The sequence below is a fragment of the Apodemus sylvaticus genome, chromosome 11 (assembly GCF_947179515.1).
Source record: "Apodemus sylvaticus chromosome 11, mApoSyl1.1, whole genome shotgun sequence".
Lineage (NCBI taxonomy): Eukaryota > Metazoa > Chordata > Mammalia > Rodentia > Muridae > Apodemus > Apodemus sylvaticus.
In genome coordinates this window covers 86,490,818-86,506,299 of record NC_067482.1, presented here as the reverse complement: position 1 = coordinate 86,506,299, position 15,482 = coordinate 86,490,818, and the positions used below count along the sequence as shown (strand labels likewise).

Genomic DNA, 15,482 nt, shown 5'->3' with positions numbered 1-15,482 from the left:
TAGGAGAATCTGGAATAAAAGGCCAGCCTCAGCCACACAGCAAGTTTGAGGCTATCCAGGACTATATGTTATCTGTCTAAAAAAAACCCAATAAATGTAATTAAAAATTAAAATAATTATCATGTGTATAAATTCTGCATTTTATTGATTTTTAACATTATGTGCTTTAATCTTTCATATATTTAGTTTCATTTAATCATTTTCTTATATCCTCAGATTGAAACATCAATTCCTTCTTTTGTAATCTAATCATATAAAGCTAAATTTTCTTCTTAGCAAAAATCTTAATTGCATGATATTCAAGTAGATATATTGTGTCTAATCATGTTTCAAATACTTTCTAATTTCTCGTAAAATTCTTCTTTGACCCACAAATAATAATTGAACATATTTTCAGTTTTGAAATACTTTGTTTCCCTAAATACAATCTGGTTGTTGATTATATGTGCACTCTGTAGTATATTGAGAATATTGTGTAGAATTACTTCTCTAATGATGTTTCACAATGTGGTGATGGAATTCCTGACCTTGCAAATGCTTGGCAAGTGATCAGCCTCGAAACCACATCTCCTTCCCTGTCATGACCATAAATGTACTAAAACTTAGTTCACACATAGTTACTACTGCAGCAGTGGGCATACCCTGTGTATTTGGAAATATGTCTTCATCTTTGGTTGGGTTCAATGTTACAGAAATGTTAGGGACTTGAAGGAATCAGAACTACTGTTTATATCTAAGTATGGACTCTTTTGTGAAGTTGACAATTGAGTATACAGTATTGTCACAATCTAAATGACACAGTTGTCCATGCTTCTCTTAGAGGTTTGTTAATTTTTGCTACATGTGTCTTAGACATTTCACTTTTGAGCCTCATGTTTTCTTGACAAATCTACCACAAGTAGGGCCATTATATGTTGTAACAATTTTTGTCTTGAAACTTATTTAGTTCGATCCTAAAATATCTGCTACAGATTGTCTGTGCTTTGTGTAAGCTGTCAATGCACTTAACTGATTAACTTTTAAGGTGTTTGCATCCTGTATTTACAGTTAGCCTCTTGTAGACAGTGTAGTGTGTCTTGGTTAGTAATCTTCTGGCAATTCCTGTATTGTATTATAACTATTAACATATGGAAGTCAGGTGTGGGGTTTTATGTAAGTTCTCAGTTTTCTCCCTATGTTTGTTGTTCTCTGTTCGCTGTTGCTGCTTTAAAACAAAACCCAGCTGGCAATCCATTTGCTTTTACTTTACACCCTTACCACATATTGTAATATTCTGAAGAGTATACTATCTAGTGAACTTTATGAGTAATGTTATGTATTTCTCTAATAATAAGTGGATTTTTACATATACTACATGTAAAAAACCTTTCATTATTCAATTTCTTATAAGGCACATCTATTGGGAACTTATTTTCTTTTTTCTTTACTTAAAAGTTTATTTAGCATTTCAATATATTCAATACATTTGGGCACCCAAATATCCATATTCTAAACTTGGGAAAGGACAATTTACTTTGTAGATGGAATTAAATTGTTCATCAAGTGACCATAGAATGAGAAAAAATTATCTTGGACATCCTTATAGCACAATTTAGTCACAGCTGTCATGAAATTGAGTGACTGAGACAGAAGACTATATCACAGCCATTGTTTATGATAAGAGGATTCAGCGTAACATGCCTACTTTGATGATGAAGACAGATGCTATAAGTTAGAGAATGCAGGTAGGTCATACAAGCTGGTTAGAATGCAGTGAGCCTTGTGAACAACAAATGTGTGTCTCTTGATAAAGTTAGTAAAATCTCAGAAATTATTTCTTCAGCAGATTTCTTTCCCTACTTTTCCCTCTTTTCTTACAAATTCCCAGCTCCATTTAGTGTATTCAGGGCTTTTTCAAACTGTCCTCACAGTATATGATATTTTTTGTTAATTTTTGATTTTTCCCCTGCTTTTAATATGTTCCCTTAAACTTGATGTTTAAAATAGTTTAAAATAAGAGACTGAAGGAAAGGCCATCCAGACTGCCCCACCTGGGGATCCATCCCATATACAGCCACCAAACCCAGACACTATTGTGCATGCCAACAAGTGCTGCTGACAGGATCCTGATATAGCTGTCTCCTGAGAGGCTCTGCCAGTGCCTGACAAATACAGAGGTGGATGCTCTCAGCCAACCATTGGACTAAGCACAGGGTCCCCAATGGAGGAGTTAGAGAAAGGACAGAAGGAGCTGAAGGAGCTTGCAGCCCCATAGGAGGAACAATAATATGAACCAGCCAGTACCCCCAGGGCTCCCAGGGACTAAACCGCCAAGCAAACAGTATACATGGGAGGGTTCATGGCTCCAGCTGCATATGCAGCAGAGGATGGCCTTATTGGACATCAAAGGGAGGAGAGGCCCTTGGTCCTGAGAAGGCTGGATGCCCCAGTGTAGGGGAATGTCAGGACAGGGAAATGGGAGTGGGTGGGTTGGTGAGAAGAGGAAGGGGGATGGGATAGGGTGTTTTCAGAGGGGCAAACCAGGAAAGGAGATAACATTTGAAATGTAAATAAAGAAAATATCTAATAAAAAATAAAATTAACTCAAAAATAGTTTAAAATAAAAATAAATAACATATAAGTTTTAAATAAACTTTAACATTTATTTTCATAATGTTAATACTTCTCCTGTTCACACTTTTTTTGTTTAATAGCCCACAAGTTTTTTGAGATTTTGAAGATTTTAGTTATGTAATTTACATTTGTTCTTTTTCTTTAAATGCATTCTTTTTCTAAGCTAAGATTTTCAGTCTTTTCATTTTTATGAAAATATCTTCCATTACATCATTGGTACGGCTAATTCTGACACATCTGAGAAGAGAGGACCTCAGTCGAGGAATTGCCTTCATTGGATTGAAGGGGTTGCTTAATTTATGCATATCGTTTTGTATGTTATATACAGAGTATGACATATAGCCTGATGCCGTAACTTCTTTTGACGTTCCATCTTACACCTGTGGGAATGGCTGAGATCAGTAACACAAGCGAGAGCTCATGCTGGGGAGGATGTGGAGCAAGGGGAACACGCCTCCGTTGATGGCGGGAGTGCAAACTTTAGAGCCGCCCTGGAAATATTTGATCATATTCGCTTTCCTTCTTCCCGCCATTCTCTCCTGGCCCTGCTCAACACAGACTCCTTCCAATCTCATGTCCTCTTCTATTTTTATAACACACTGCAGTCATCTACTGGGGCATTGGATACCTACCAGTGCCCATGTCCCCAAAGAAAGGTGAATTTCTCTGTCGTCAGCCATCAACTGCCAATAGCTCCTCACAAAGGGGTGGGATCCTGATAGCTCCTCCCCTTTCACGCTGAAATTATTTCCTGGCTTGATCTTGTGTGGACTCCTATCGGTAACCACAACTGCTGCGTATACTCAGAGGACTGACTGCCCCTTACAGCGTTTCTCCCTATCGTCAGTATTACATCCTCCCGCACCCACTGCTTCTGTGACGTTCCTGAGCCTTGGTGGGGGTGGATTGTGGTAGATATCCATCTAAGGCATCACGAATTCTCAGTACTTTCAACAGTAAAGACTCTCTATTAAGCCCTACTCACTGCAGTAAGAAGCTGCTCTGACAAAGGCTGACAAATCTGGCAGCCTAGGGGAATGTGCTACCAGAGGAGCAAGCTCTCAACGTAGTTTTGCAAACAACCGATTTGTAACATCGACGATCACGTTTTCTGTATCCTTAATTTATTTTTCCTGTCCTGTACTTTATTCATAAATTGATTTTCCCTCTTTTCTAATTTCACGAGATGTACCTTGTTTGCTTATTGAATTGTGGGGTTCTCTTGTGTTCTAACACACATTTTAAAGCCAGGTCCTGTCTTCCAGGGTTGATTACAGTTTCCACCCACACATTTCATTACATTTTGATATCCCTTATGAACACCTTCTAGCTTCTCTTACAATTGTGAATTTTTCTCTGGATGATGATCATAAACCCACCTTTCTGTTTCCAAATACATAATCTGGGAGGGTGCTTTGTTCGGTTGTAACTGTCTTATACTCAAAGTCCATGCAGTTTATGAGTTAAAAATGTAATTTGTAGAGACTTGTTTTATGATATTGTCTATGGTAATTTGTATAAATACTCCTGGAAAAAGGTATATGCATGCATTATTTTCATGGTTTTTATATATCATTTTCCATGATGCTTTAATATCTTATATGTGCTTTTGTTTTTAGTAGGGTACGTAGGTGTTTTATACCCACACATACAGGCAATCTCTCTTTTAACTGAAGCATGGAGAATATATAATTGCTGACTTTGAGTTTGAAATTGCTACCTTATATGTTCTCTATGACCTACATGCCTTTTAAAAATCTTATTTTACTTTTGTTTGCATTGGCTTCCTGCTATTCAATGAGTTCTGTTATTTGTCTATTTCTTTAGTATTCAACCTACAAATTGTAATGTGAACACATATTTTTAAGGATTAAAAGTAGCCAGTACTTTGACTCTTTAAAGAGTGATGTTTAACTGCTGACCCTCCTTCAGATTCTTCAATTTTATTTTCATTCAATATGGACATGTTTAAAACCCCACAAGGTCATTGCTATTGTTTTATAGAGTCATTTATATCAACCATGCTCTTATATTTCTGCTCTTGACTCCTGCCTCTATCTCTGATCACAGTGGCTCCTTCCTTGCTGACTAATGAATACCTTAATATTTTCTTTAGTTTTTGTCTGCTTTAGGATAAACTATAGGTCTTGACAAAAATCTCTTGAATTATCAATGTTCTTGATTGTAGTGTAACAGAATTCTAAGTGGCGAAGTGGTCAAGTAGTGGCCACAGCCTGACCTGGATTGTAGCAATGGTAGGATTCTAGCTCCATCTAATTTCGACCACACTTAGATCTGCAATGGCTTTGGAGAATTCTCCTGTTTAGGCTGCTTCAAGACTATCTCTGTATTTTGTTTTTTCTTTTCCCCTGGAGGTTATAGCATAGATTTCTTTTTATATGCCCTGACTTTATTTATTTTTATTCTTTGAATCAGTGGATTAATAGTTTTAACATTTAAAGCATGCATCTTGGGTGAGGTGGTTAAGAACACATGTTTCAGAATACTGGAGTCTGGTTTACAACATGGACATCAACAGTATCAAGTGGCTGGCTCACAGTAGCCTGTAGCTTCAACTCAATACCCTGTTCTGGCTTTCACAGGCACTTGCACACCCCCAACATACACATACACACAAATAAATTAAAGTTAAAATTTAAACACAAGAATATTTAGTTCATAAATTTTGTTTTATACATGACCATCTACCAAAATTCTAGCAAATTTTATTTTTATTCATAAAGTCTTATTATTCTGAAGTTTCTTTTTATGATACTGTCTTATCAAACTAATAATGAGTGTTCTAGAACTCAATTTATGAGTTAAAATATTCAAAGAAATGTAAGTATATCATCTATACCAATGATGCATGGAAAGATCATTGCTTCAGAGAAAAACACAGATTTTCTTAACATATGTTTTATTTTGGAGGCAATAAAGCACACATTGCTATACTGCAGAAATTATCAAATTGTGATTTTAATATATAGGACAAAGAATAAATATTTTTATAATATGGAATAATCACTTTATGAAGGAAAATTTGTGATTGGATGCTATTCCTGACACAAATGAAACATTTGTATCTCTTTAGACTAATGTTATTGTATAACTAAGTTGTATCTATTTTATTTTCTAAAATATAAGTATTTCCATTATAGCACTAGTTCTGAGCCATAAATTGATAAATCTCAGAGAAAACTCTTAGTTTAAATATGAAAATGTTTCTCAGTTTGTGGACTGGGAACTCCTCCTCTTAACGATGAGAGTTCTTAAAGACTGACATCTTTCCATTTTTGTTGTTCTTCATAAGGGAAACTCACTTCTGAGTGTGTGCTTGAACTTTCTCTAGGAGTACCCCAAGTTCATGTCTCATCATGCTGTGGATGACACGTTCTTGTTGATCATCATCTTAGTAAGCTGTTGGTATTCTGATAAACTTTTGTTGGAATTTGAAATTTTTTCTGACATAACAATCTTCTATATTGTGACTATGGTCTTATAAATCATTACTTCTGTATGCTATGTGTCTTAGTTTCTTTATGAAATATTTTGGAGTCTATGTCCTCAGATTTATTACCTATGTGATTATCTGAAATTATTTTCCCCATGCCATCTTCTGTTGGTGTCTTCTTAGAATTCATCAGCAGAGATCCTGACCTATAACTCTCAATGTCTTTTGGGTACTTTTGAAAACTCTATTGTTATTGAAGCCGAACTACATCTGTATTTATCTAACAGGATGCTAATAGCATTCACAACACAATACTCTAATATTATCACAAATATCTGCACTGCAAACATTGTTTCTTTCTCTTACAGTTTCTTCATATTCAACATAGCAAAACAAAAGATGGCTACAGTTATCCAGAGTTTAGACAATGTAACTACTACGTACTATGCAAGGAAGATAAATAGAAAAATATATTGATTGCCAAAATATATTGATTGGCTTGATCTGGAAAATATCATCCTAAGTGAGGTAACCAAATCACAAAAGAATACACATGGAATGCAATCTCTGATAAGTGGATATTAATTATCCCAGAAGCTCTGAATACCCAAGGCACAAATAACATGCAAATGACTCCCATGAAGAAGTATGGAGAGGGTCCTGATCCTGGAAAGGATTGATCTAGCATTGGAGGGGAATATAATGACAGAGAAAAAGGAGGGAGGTGATTGGAGAATGGGTGGAGAGAAGAAGGCTTATGGGACATATGGGGAGGGGGGATCTGGGAAAGGGGAAATCATTTGGAATGTAAACAAAGAATATAGAAAATAAAAATAAAAAAGAATAAAATACAGAACGGAGGGTTGGGGGGATAAAATATGGAGTCTAAAATAAATAAATAAATAAATAAATTAATTAATAAATCAAAAAAGAAAAACATTGATTCCACAGAAGGAAGAATTTAACTATGCATGAATAAATAAATAAATTGAACCTTTGATCTTAAAATGTAGGCCAAGAGCAGGATATAGAGAAAATAACCTCATATCAGACAGATAATAGAAACTTAGGCCTTGATCTCATGTGAGAATAGGGCAGGAGATGGTGACGGAACACTGTCTCAACAGATAATTGTTTAGATTGCTTTAATTGCTTTAAATTGTTTTAATTATCAAAATTCATGTGGTTTTAAGTGTGGTGGTTATGATATTAAAAATCTTTTGGGAGAGACATCAAAATGAAACATTCCTAAAGAGAAAGGATGCTGCTAAATTGAATTAATTTATACCTTTGATAATTTCAGGTTACTAGACCAAAGACATGCTATTATGGGAGAGAGGCTCTATATTTGTGTTAATAGAAAAGAAGAAAAGGCTTTGGACCTCTTCCAGAGTGATATGGATGATCAGATATGACATGGGGAAACCCTGTAAAAATATTGGCTATAAAAACAAGCAAACAAAGAAACAAAACAAAACAAAACAAAACCAAGCAACTAACCCCCTCCCAAAAACAACCCCCTCAAATTTGAGAAAATCAAGCAGGACAGCCAACCTGATTTGCTGATTCCTCCACATCGGATCAGCCCTATAATTGGTGTAGACATAAAAATGTCTATCACCAAAACTTCAGCTAAAATTAGACAATAAATTTTGTTGGTTATAGAATTCTTAAGATTCATCGTGCCATCCTCTATATGACATGAATGAGGATATATTACAATTGGTTATTGAGCAAATTAACTGAATAAAGGATAGTTGTCTTTTACCTGCTCAAACAAGGAGCAAAATGCTATCCTTAAGTGATCTGTGCACCTTACATAACCCATACAGATACTTAATAGTTCTAAAAATTTGGTTGTAAGATTCATATATTACAAAATGTACAACTCTGACAAGATTCATGCACAGGGACCCTAAAATGACCTGCTGTTCTGGATCCCTGCCTCCTGATACAGTTTCCAGAGACTTGCTTCCAAAACAGCTTCAAGAATAGCTACTGATTCCTGATGGACCCAGTTCATCCATCCTTTCAGATGAAACCAGTTAGAACTGCAGTCAAACTCTGAGCCTTCTAAGCATATAGAAACTAGATTACAGAGGCCAAAGCTAGCTCTCTTAACTCTAACCAGTTTTTCTAATTTTCCTACCCCTCTGTACCCCTTTAAAAATTTGTCACCCCAATTCAAAAGAGAGAAGTTGTGGAGAGCTGTCAGCCTGATCCCTTGGGTTTGAATGTCTTGTTATGGTTATTTTTATAAATTATAGATAGATTGTCATTTTAAGGGATAATGTGAAAATGGCCATAACTTTGAACAGGGAAAAATATATGAGATAGATTTCTAAATTCATTCTTAAAGCATTGTATAACCATAATCTTACACTAGTAAAAATCTTTATAATTGATGCAAAATTGAAGCTATCCTTTCTTATATTGGTACAAAATGTATATATTAATATAGATTTAGGGTTTTTGTAGGTATAAGATTTTTATATTGACATAAAATCTGAAATTAATGCTGCTACTCTTAGATAAACATTGTAAATACAGCTCATTTAAAAATGCAAGACTTAGACTCAGTCCTTCTTATAGTTACTATTACAAACTGTTTAAGATGATTAAGTAATGGAAATTAAGGGCCAGATAGCAAGCTCATGGTTACATTATATTCAGATTCACTTATAATAAGGTGCTTTCAATATTATTCAAATAGAAATAGCTAAAAGTAGTCAAGGCTTAACAGTTCAGATATACTTTATATAGATAGATAGCCTTCAAAAGCACCATAAATCCACAGAATGTGACATATAAATTCATGTCATTATTAATAGAAATTTTGGCCAGGAGACATGTTGTGCTGACAGTACCTCCTTCATGGTCAAAGAAGATACTGAGCATCATAACCTCCATATAGAGGTACTCCAGTTGTGACAAGGTAGCCCCTGGTCAAGAATTGCCCCAATTCATCTACAGACAAAACTACTGTCCAGGAAATGACACACTATATGAGAGGGTTGACAGCTTAGCTCTGCCAATGCAGAGTAAGATAGTCCTTCATACTTCCTGCTTCACTTGAGGTCTGTCAGATAGCTCTGGGCCAGAGAAGGAAGACAGATGCTCTGACAATTTGGGGAATGGAGGACTGTCCAGGTAGTCATCCATCTCTACAATTTGCTTTGGAAGCTATGTTTTTGTGCTTCCCATATGCTCAGGTTATATTTAACTAATTCTTGGTTCTCTGATGGGGTTGAAGACTAGTTATAGCCTCATAATTAAACTTAAGTTGTTTAGCATTGAAGAAGATGATGTAGATGTGAAAGGATGGATTTTCAGATGGTAATGCAAGTTAAAATAGTTAAAATATAATTCTGGTATAGAATTGTAAACTCTTTAAGTTAGGATAGATGTTACAGTAATGTACTTAAATTGACAAAAATGATGGATGTTATTAGAGTATATCATACCTTATAGTTTACATAACTGTGATAACCATGTTCAGTGTTTATCTGAGAGAAAGGGTGCTTTTAATGGACAAAAAAGGAGAAATGTTGTGGATTTGGTTTAATGTTTGCATTATGTTATTTGGGCTTCCAAAATTGCACGAGAATCCCACATGTGAGATGCTGAGGGTCCCTGCCTCCAGCTAGTTCTGATTGGTAAATAAATTTGCCAGCGGCTAGGATACAAGGACAAGGGGACCAAGGAAGAAGGAGGATCATCATGCCAGGGAAGGAATAGGATCTGAGCTTCAGAGCTCCAGGAGAGACACACTAAGCATGTAATATCCAGGGAAGAGCAGCCTCAGGCCTCTCCCCCACACTGGGTTTATGTTAGCAAAGATGAAATATAGATTTTAGTAAGTAATAATTCAGGAGATCAGAGGGGAGGCATTAGCAACGTGGAAGCTTAGGAGGGGCCCAGCCATTGAGTGGATCAGGCATATTAAATATAAGGCTGCTGTGTGTGTGTGTGTCTTTCATTCAAGAATCCAGAGCATTGGGGCAGGTAATGAGGAACGCGCAGTGCTGCTCCTGCTGCTTCCAGGGAGATTAGAGCAGATTAATCAACTACAACTACATGCTACTTTGTTCTTATGATCTTAACGGAAACTTCTGACATCATCACTGTTGTTCGGGTCGACACTGCCAGAAATGCTCTTGTTGTTATGTGACTCATGTGTCTTATATAATGTACAGCGGAAAATGTGAAAGGGTGCCTCAGACCACCCTAGAAAAACACAGATACTATTGTGTCTTATATATTTCTTCTGCCTTATTCTATCTTCTATATCTGGGACTTCAATAAGCACATTTTTTCTTTAGATTCCTGACTCTTCTCTATTTCTACCTTTTTGTACATTTGTGCTTTGTTATGAAGATACATATATATATATATATATATATATGTAACTACGTCTAATTTGCTGCTGCACCAATAAAGCTGTGAACTGTGCTTCTCAGTTTGGAAACACCATTCCCTTTCTCTGTTTTACAGTTTTTTTTTATTTAGAAGCCATGAAAATTATGATCTTTGCCTTGATCAAGAGTTCAGTAATTTCTCAATTAACCACACACACACACACACACACACACACACACACACACACACACCAAGTATGAATAGGCCATGCAATTCTTGTCTTTGTGTCTGGTTTATTTTACTCAACATAATGACATGGGCTACACAAGTGTTAAAACGTCCAACATATTAAAAAAGAGTAATTAAATTATAACTCACATGTTCAATAGAATGCTTTCTGTTTGAATATATTTATATCAACATGATGTTGATAGGTTTTCAAAACCACCAATCTGAGGGCCCCCTTGTAATGGAACAATATAGAACTAAGGCATGTTATTGTGTGCTGTACTGGGGTATGTTAAGAATGGGCCCTATGTGAAAAGCAGTTCTCTCTCCAGCTGAAGCATTTTAAGGTTGCTGATATGTTATTTATACATTTTGGTATGATCTAAACTAACTAAGGTGTTTTATTTGTTTGTTTTAAAAGCTAAAAATAGGGATGCACTTTGTGAATAATAGTTTTTCCTCTGGGTGAGAAAGTACTAAACACACAAACAATGATATAAACAAAATATGTTCTATAATACTACCTATTAAGGCAATCTTACTGTATTTGTTGGCTCCTCATCAAAGGTATATATGCGACTTAATGTGCCTACTTCGTGTTCATGAACTGGTACAGGAGTAACTTTCAGCGGGCTTGTCCAACCTGAAAACCAAAAATTCATGCACTTTAGGTAAAAAACACAGTGATACCTTTTAAAAATATTTAGTTGGTGTACATTAAACTGTAACAAGGCTTCTTGGAATTGAAGGTTTAGTTTGATGCTCCCCAAATTGTGTTAGATAAATGTTAAAATTACAGTTTAAAAATTGGATCATAATTGGTCACAATCCTGCACTCAATTTAGTGTTCTGAACTAGACGGTCATTTTCCTAATTAACACATTAGCTGTATATGTCAAATGAAACAAGAAGTGTGTTTGCTGACCAAACCTACAAACTTTAAGTTCTGTTAGAGCAAAGACTGGAATCTAAGCCCTTTACATGGAATTGGTGGGTATCTGCATCTATGCGAAAGCAATGTCCACTTTGAGTGGCAGATACTGTAGCCAAAGAAGAAGGCACAAAGCACAGCTTATGCAAACACCTGGAGTGTAAGCCACGCAGAATACTGCTGGCTTCCCAGGATCATTTCTCCAGATGCACTACGTTTTATTAAGCCAGAAGTAAATAATGGTGATTAATTTACTCCACATATAGGAAATGTGGGTTTCCAAAGTATCCATACTTTGATGTTCCTTATTCTTGAGCTTCATTTGGTCTGTGAATCTTGGGTATTCTGAGATCTTGGGCTAATAGCCACTTATCAATGAGTGCACACCATGTGTGTTCTTTTGTGATTGGGTTACATCACTCAGGATGATATTTTCTAGCTCCATCCATTTGCCTAAGAATTTCTTTTTTTTTCTGTGTAATATATATTTTAATATTTTTATTTTCTATATTCTTTGTTTACATTCCAAATGATTTCACCTTTCCCGGATCCCCCCTCCCCATATGTCCCATAAACCTTCTTCTCTCCATCCATTCTCCAATCACCTCCCTCCTTTTTCTCTGTCCTTATATTCCCCTCCAATGCTAGATCAATCCTTTCCAGGATCAGGACCCTCTCCATACTTCTTCATGGGAGTCATTTGTTATGCGATTTGTGCCTTGGGTATTCAGGGCTTGCCTAAGAATTTCATGTATTCATTGTTTTTAATAGCTGATTAGTACTCCATTGTGTAAATATACCACATTTTCTGTATCCATTCCTCCATTGAGGGGCATCTGGGTTCTTTCCAGCTTCTGGCTATTATAAATAAGGCTGCTATGAACATAGTGGAGCATTTGTCCTCCTTATTACATGTTGGAGAATTTTCTGGGTATACAAAATACCCATGGGAGGGGATACAGAAACAAAGTGTGGAGCAGAGACTGAAGGAAAGACCATCCAGAGACTGCTCTACCTGGGGATTCATCCCATATACAGGTACCAAACCCAGACACTATCGTGGATGCCAACAAGTGCTTGCTGACAGGAGCCTGATATAGCGGTCTCCTGAGAGTCTCTGCCAGTACCTGAAAAATAGAGAGGCAGATGCTCACAGTCAACCATTGACTGAACTCGGGGTCCCTAATGGAGGACTTAGAGAAAAGACTGAAGGAGCTGAAGGGTTTGCAACCTCACAGAAAGAACTACAATATCAACCAGCTAAATCCCCCAGAACTCCCAGAGACTAAACCATTAATCAAGGAGTACATATGGAGGGATCCATGGCTCCAGCTGCACATGTAGCAGAGGATGGCCTTGTTGGACATCAAAGGGAGGAGAGGTCCTTGGTCCTGAGAAGACTCGATGCCCCAGTGTAGGGGAATGTCAGGACAGGAAAGCCAGAGGGAGTGGGTGGGTTGATGAGCGGGGGGAGGGGGATGGGATAGGGTGTTTTCAAAGGGGAAATGAGGAAAGGGAATAACATTTGAAATATAAATAGAGAAAATAGCTAATGAAAAAGGAGATGTGGGTCTCTAGGTAAAATGCTCAGCTTAAAAAATTTTAGAAACAAAATTTCATGTTCCTTTGTAAAGCTTTTCTGATGTAGTGGAGCCATTTCTAACTCTTCTCTGGGGTTATCAAAGTGTACTGGAGGCAAACCATCTTAACACATGGAAATATAAGCCCATACCCCACTGTGTCATGAGTCTATGTAGAATCCATGATTTTGAAAATCATATAAGGATTGTTATATCCTAAAAAAAAAAAAAGACAAGTTTGCCCAAAAAAAAGCAAAATAAAGAGGAGAAGAAATTTTATGGTCTCATCTCAAGGAAGTGGGGTTTATAAGCAGCTGAGAGAGTAGCCAGGAGCTTTCCTTCAGAGTTGCAGCATAGTGACTTAGTAAGGAACATGACCAGCTCAGGGCCAGCATGGCGGTAAGGGTTAGATGTTTTGTTCTTTTTCCCAGTCACAGACTCAGGAGGACAGCCTGACCCTCCAGGACAGGCATGTGAGTCTTCAGTGGAAAGGCCAGTTCCCATCTGAAGGCTGTGTCAGAGTTTAAACAACATAAGACAATTTGCTAATGCATTATGCTCTGCTTTTGATGGTGGGGGGGGGGCGTCTGAAGAGTTAAAAGAGATCTACACCAACCCCCTTAAAAGCAGTTTGGATGACCTTTGAATTGGGAACTACTGAACCATCCGACTCATCCCTCTTTTAGACATTAGGAATTCTCCCCGCCTCAGGACTCTGAACTAAAACAGCTGGACTGAAGGCATTTTGTAGCAGCCAACATCTCTATCACCAGTTTCCAGAAAACCTGGAAATTCAGAGCAGCTTAACATTTTTTTTTAGAGCCTACTTGATTCTTTGGCTGCTTCAATTCTCTAAAGACTAGATCTCCCGAGAACTGTGAAGGATGGGGTTTGTGCCCTACTCCAGGAACAGTGCTCCTTCTGTACCAACAAATCCAAACTGGTTTGAGATGGGACCCAAAGATTCTGGGACAGATCAAAGAAATTCAATGGCAAGCTTCTCCTTTGGAAGGACCTTTGGATGGACCTCTCCTACTCTGGCTCCTCCCCTTAGTCACTTTTACTTATTATTCTCACAGTTAATTTAAATCTGGTGTTTTAGATGTTTAACTTACTGAACCCTCCCGTAAGATAACAGGACGCCTCCCTGGTACGTGAGCAGGGACATTCCACATAAGCTCCCCCAGCTGCTCTCACCCTGCAATAGTTCCATTTGCTCCTGATACAACTGCAAGAAGACTTTTTGGATGCTGTGCAGGAGCTCGGTTTGCAAGGAGCCTTCATCCCTTTCATCCCAGACCAGATACATGTCTTAATGGTAGTCTACCATTTTTTACTGTTCTCTTCCTTTCATGCTCTGCAGCCTCCTGCTTTGGCTAGCTTGAAGCAGTACTACTGTTAGCAGAACTATCCACTGCCACCCTGAGCAGCCCACTGGCCCCGGGCGGGGGGGGGGGAACTTTTCTCCTAGCATTTTCTTTTACTTCCTTTGTGGGGCAACCCCTGCTTCATATATTGCTACCCATACTTCACCACTGTTAGGGTGCCAACCTATCTTTGCAAGATTTTTGCAAGTATTTTTCACTAGCCACAATCCCTTAGTTTTCCCTCTTCTTCCCTGAGTTTTTCACTCACTCATTCATTCATTCATTTCTTAACTTGTTTACTTTACATCTGATTGTAATCTTCCCTTGCCAGTCCCGCCCTCACAACCCCACCCTATTACCACCTCCCCTTCTCAGAGAAGAGGATGCCCCACTATGAGTACCAACCCACTCTGGCACATCAAGTCCCAACAGGACTAAGCACCTCCTCTCCAACTGAGGCCTGACGAGGCAGTCCAGCTATGGAAGTGATTCATGAAGACTGAGCTGCACATCTGCTACAAATGTGAAGGAGGCCTAGGTTCAGGCCCTGCGTGCTCCTTTGTTGAGCCTCTGTGAACCCCTTTAGATCCAGGTTAGTTGGCTCTGTAGGTCTTCTTGTGGTCTCCTTGAAACCCTCTGGCTACCTGAATCCTCCCCCCCCCCACACCCCGTCTTCCACAAGACTCAATGATCTGTTTCCACCAGCTGCTGGATGAAGCCTCTCAAAAGACAGTTAGGCTAGATTCCTGTCTGCAAGCATAGCAGAGTATCATTAATAGTGTCAGGGTTTAGTTGTCTCCAATGGGATGGGTCTCAAGTTCAGTCAGTTACTGGTTGACTATTTCCTCAACCCCTGCTCCGTCTTTATCCTTGTACATCTTGTAGGCAAGACAAATTTTGGGTCAAAGGTTTTGTAAGTGGGTTGGTGTCTCCCTCCCTCCACTGGAAGT

At 37.8% G+C, this 15,482-nt stretch overlaps 1 protein-coding gene across 4 annotated transcripts in view; it reads right to left on the bottom strand.

Moving 5' to 3' along the window:
* Positions 1-15,482, bottom strand: part of Spata48 (spermatogenesis associated 48) — a 67,525-nt gene that overhangs the window by 31,476 nt on the left and 20,567 nt on the right. The window contains exon 2 of one of the 4 annotated variants that reach the window (XM_052199206.1): positions 11,197-11,297. In XM_052199206.1, the coding sequence (XP_052055166.1) occupies positions 11,197-11,297 (101 nt within the window). Of the gene's footprint in view, positions 1-3,143; positions 3,189-3,245; positions 3,294-11,196; positions 11,298-15,482 lie in introns of those variants that run through there. The other 3 variants (XM_052199207.1, XM_052199208.1, XM_052199209.1) reach the window with 3 other exon arrangements.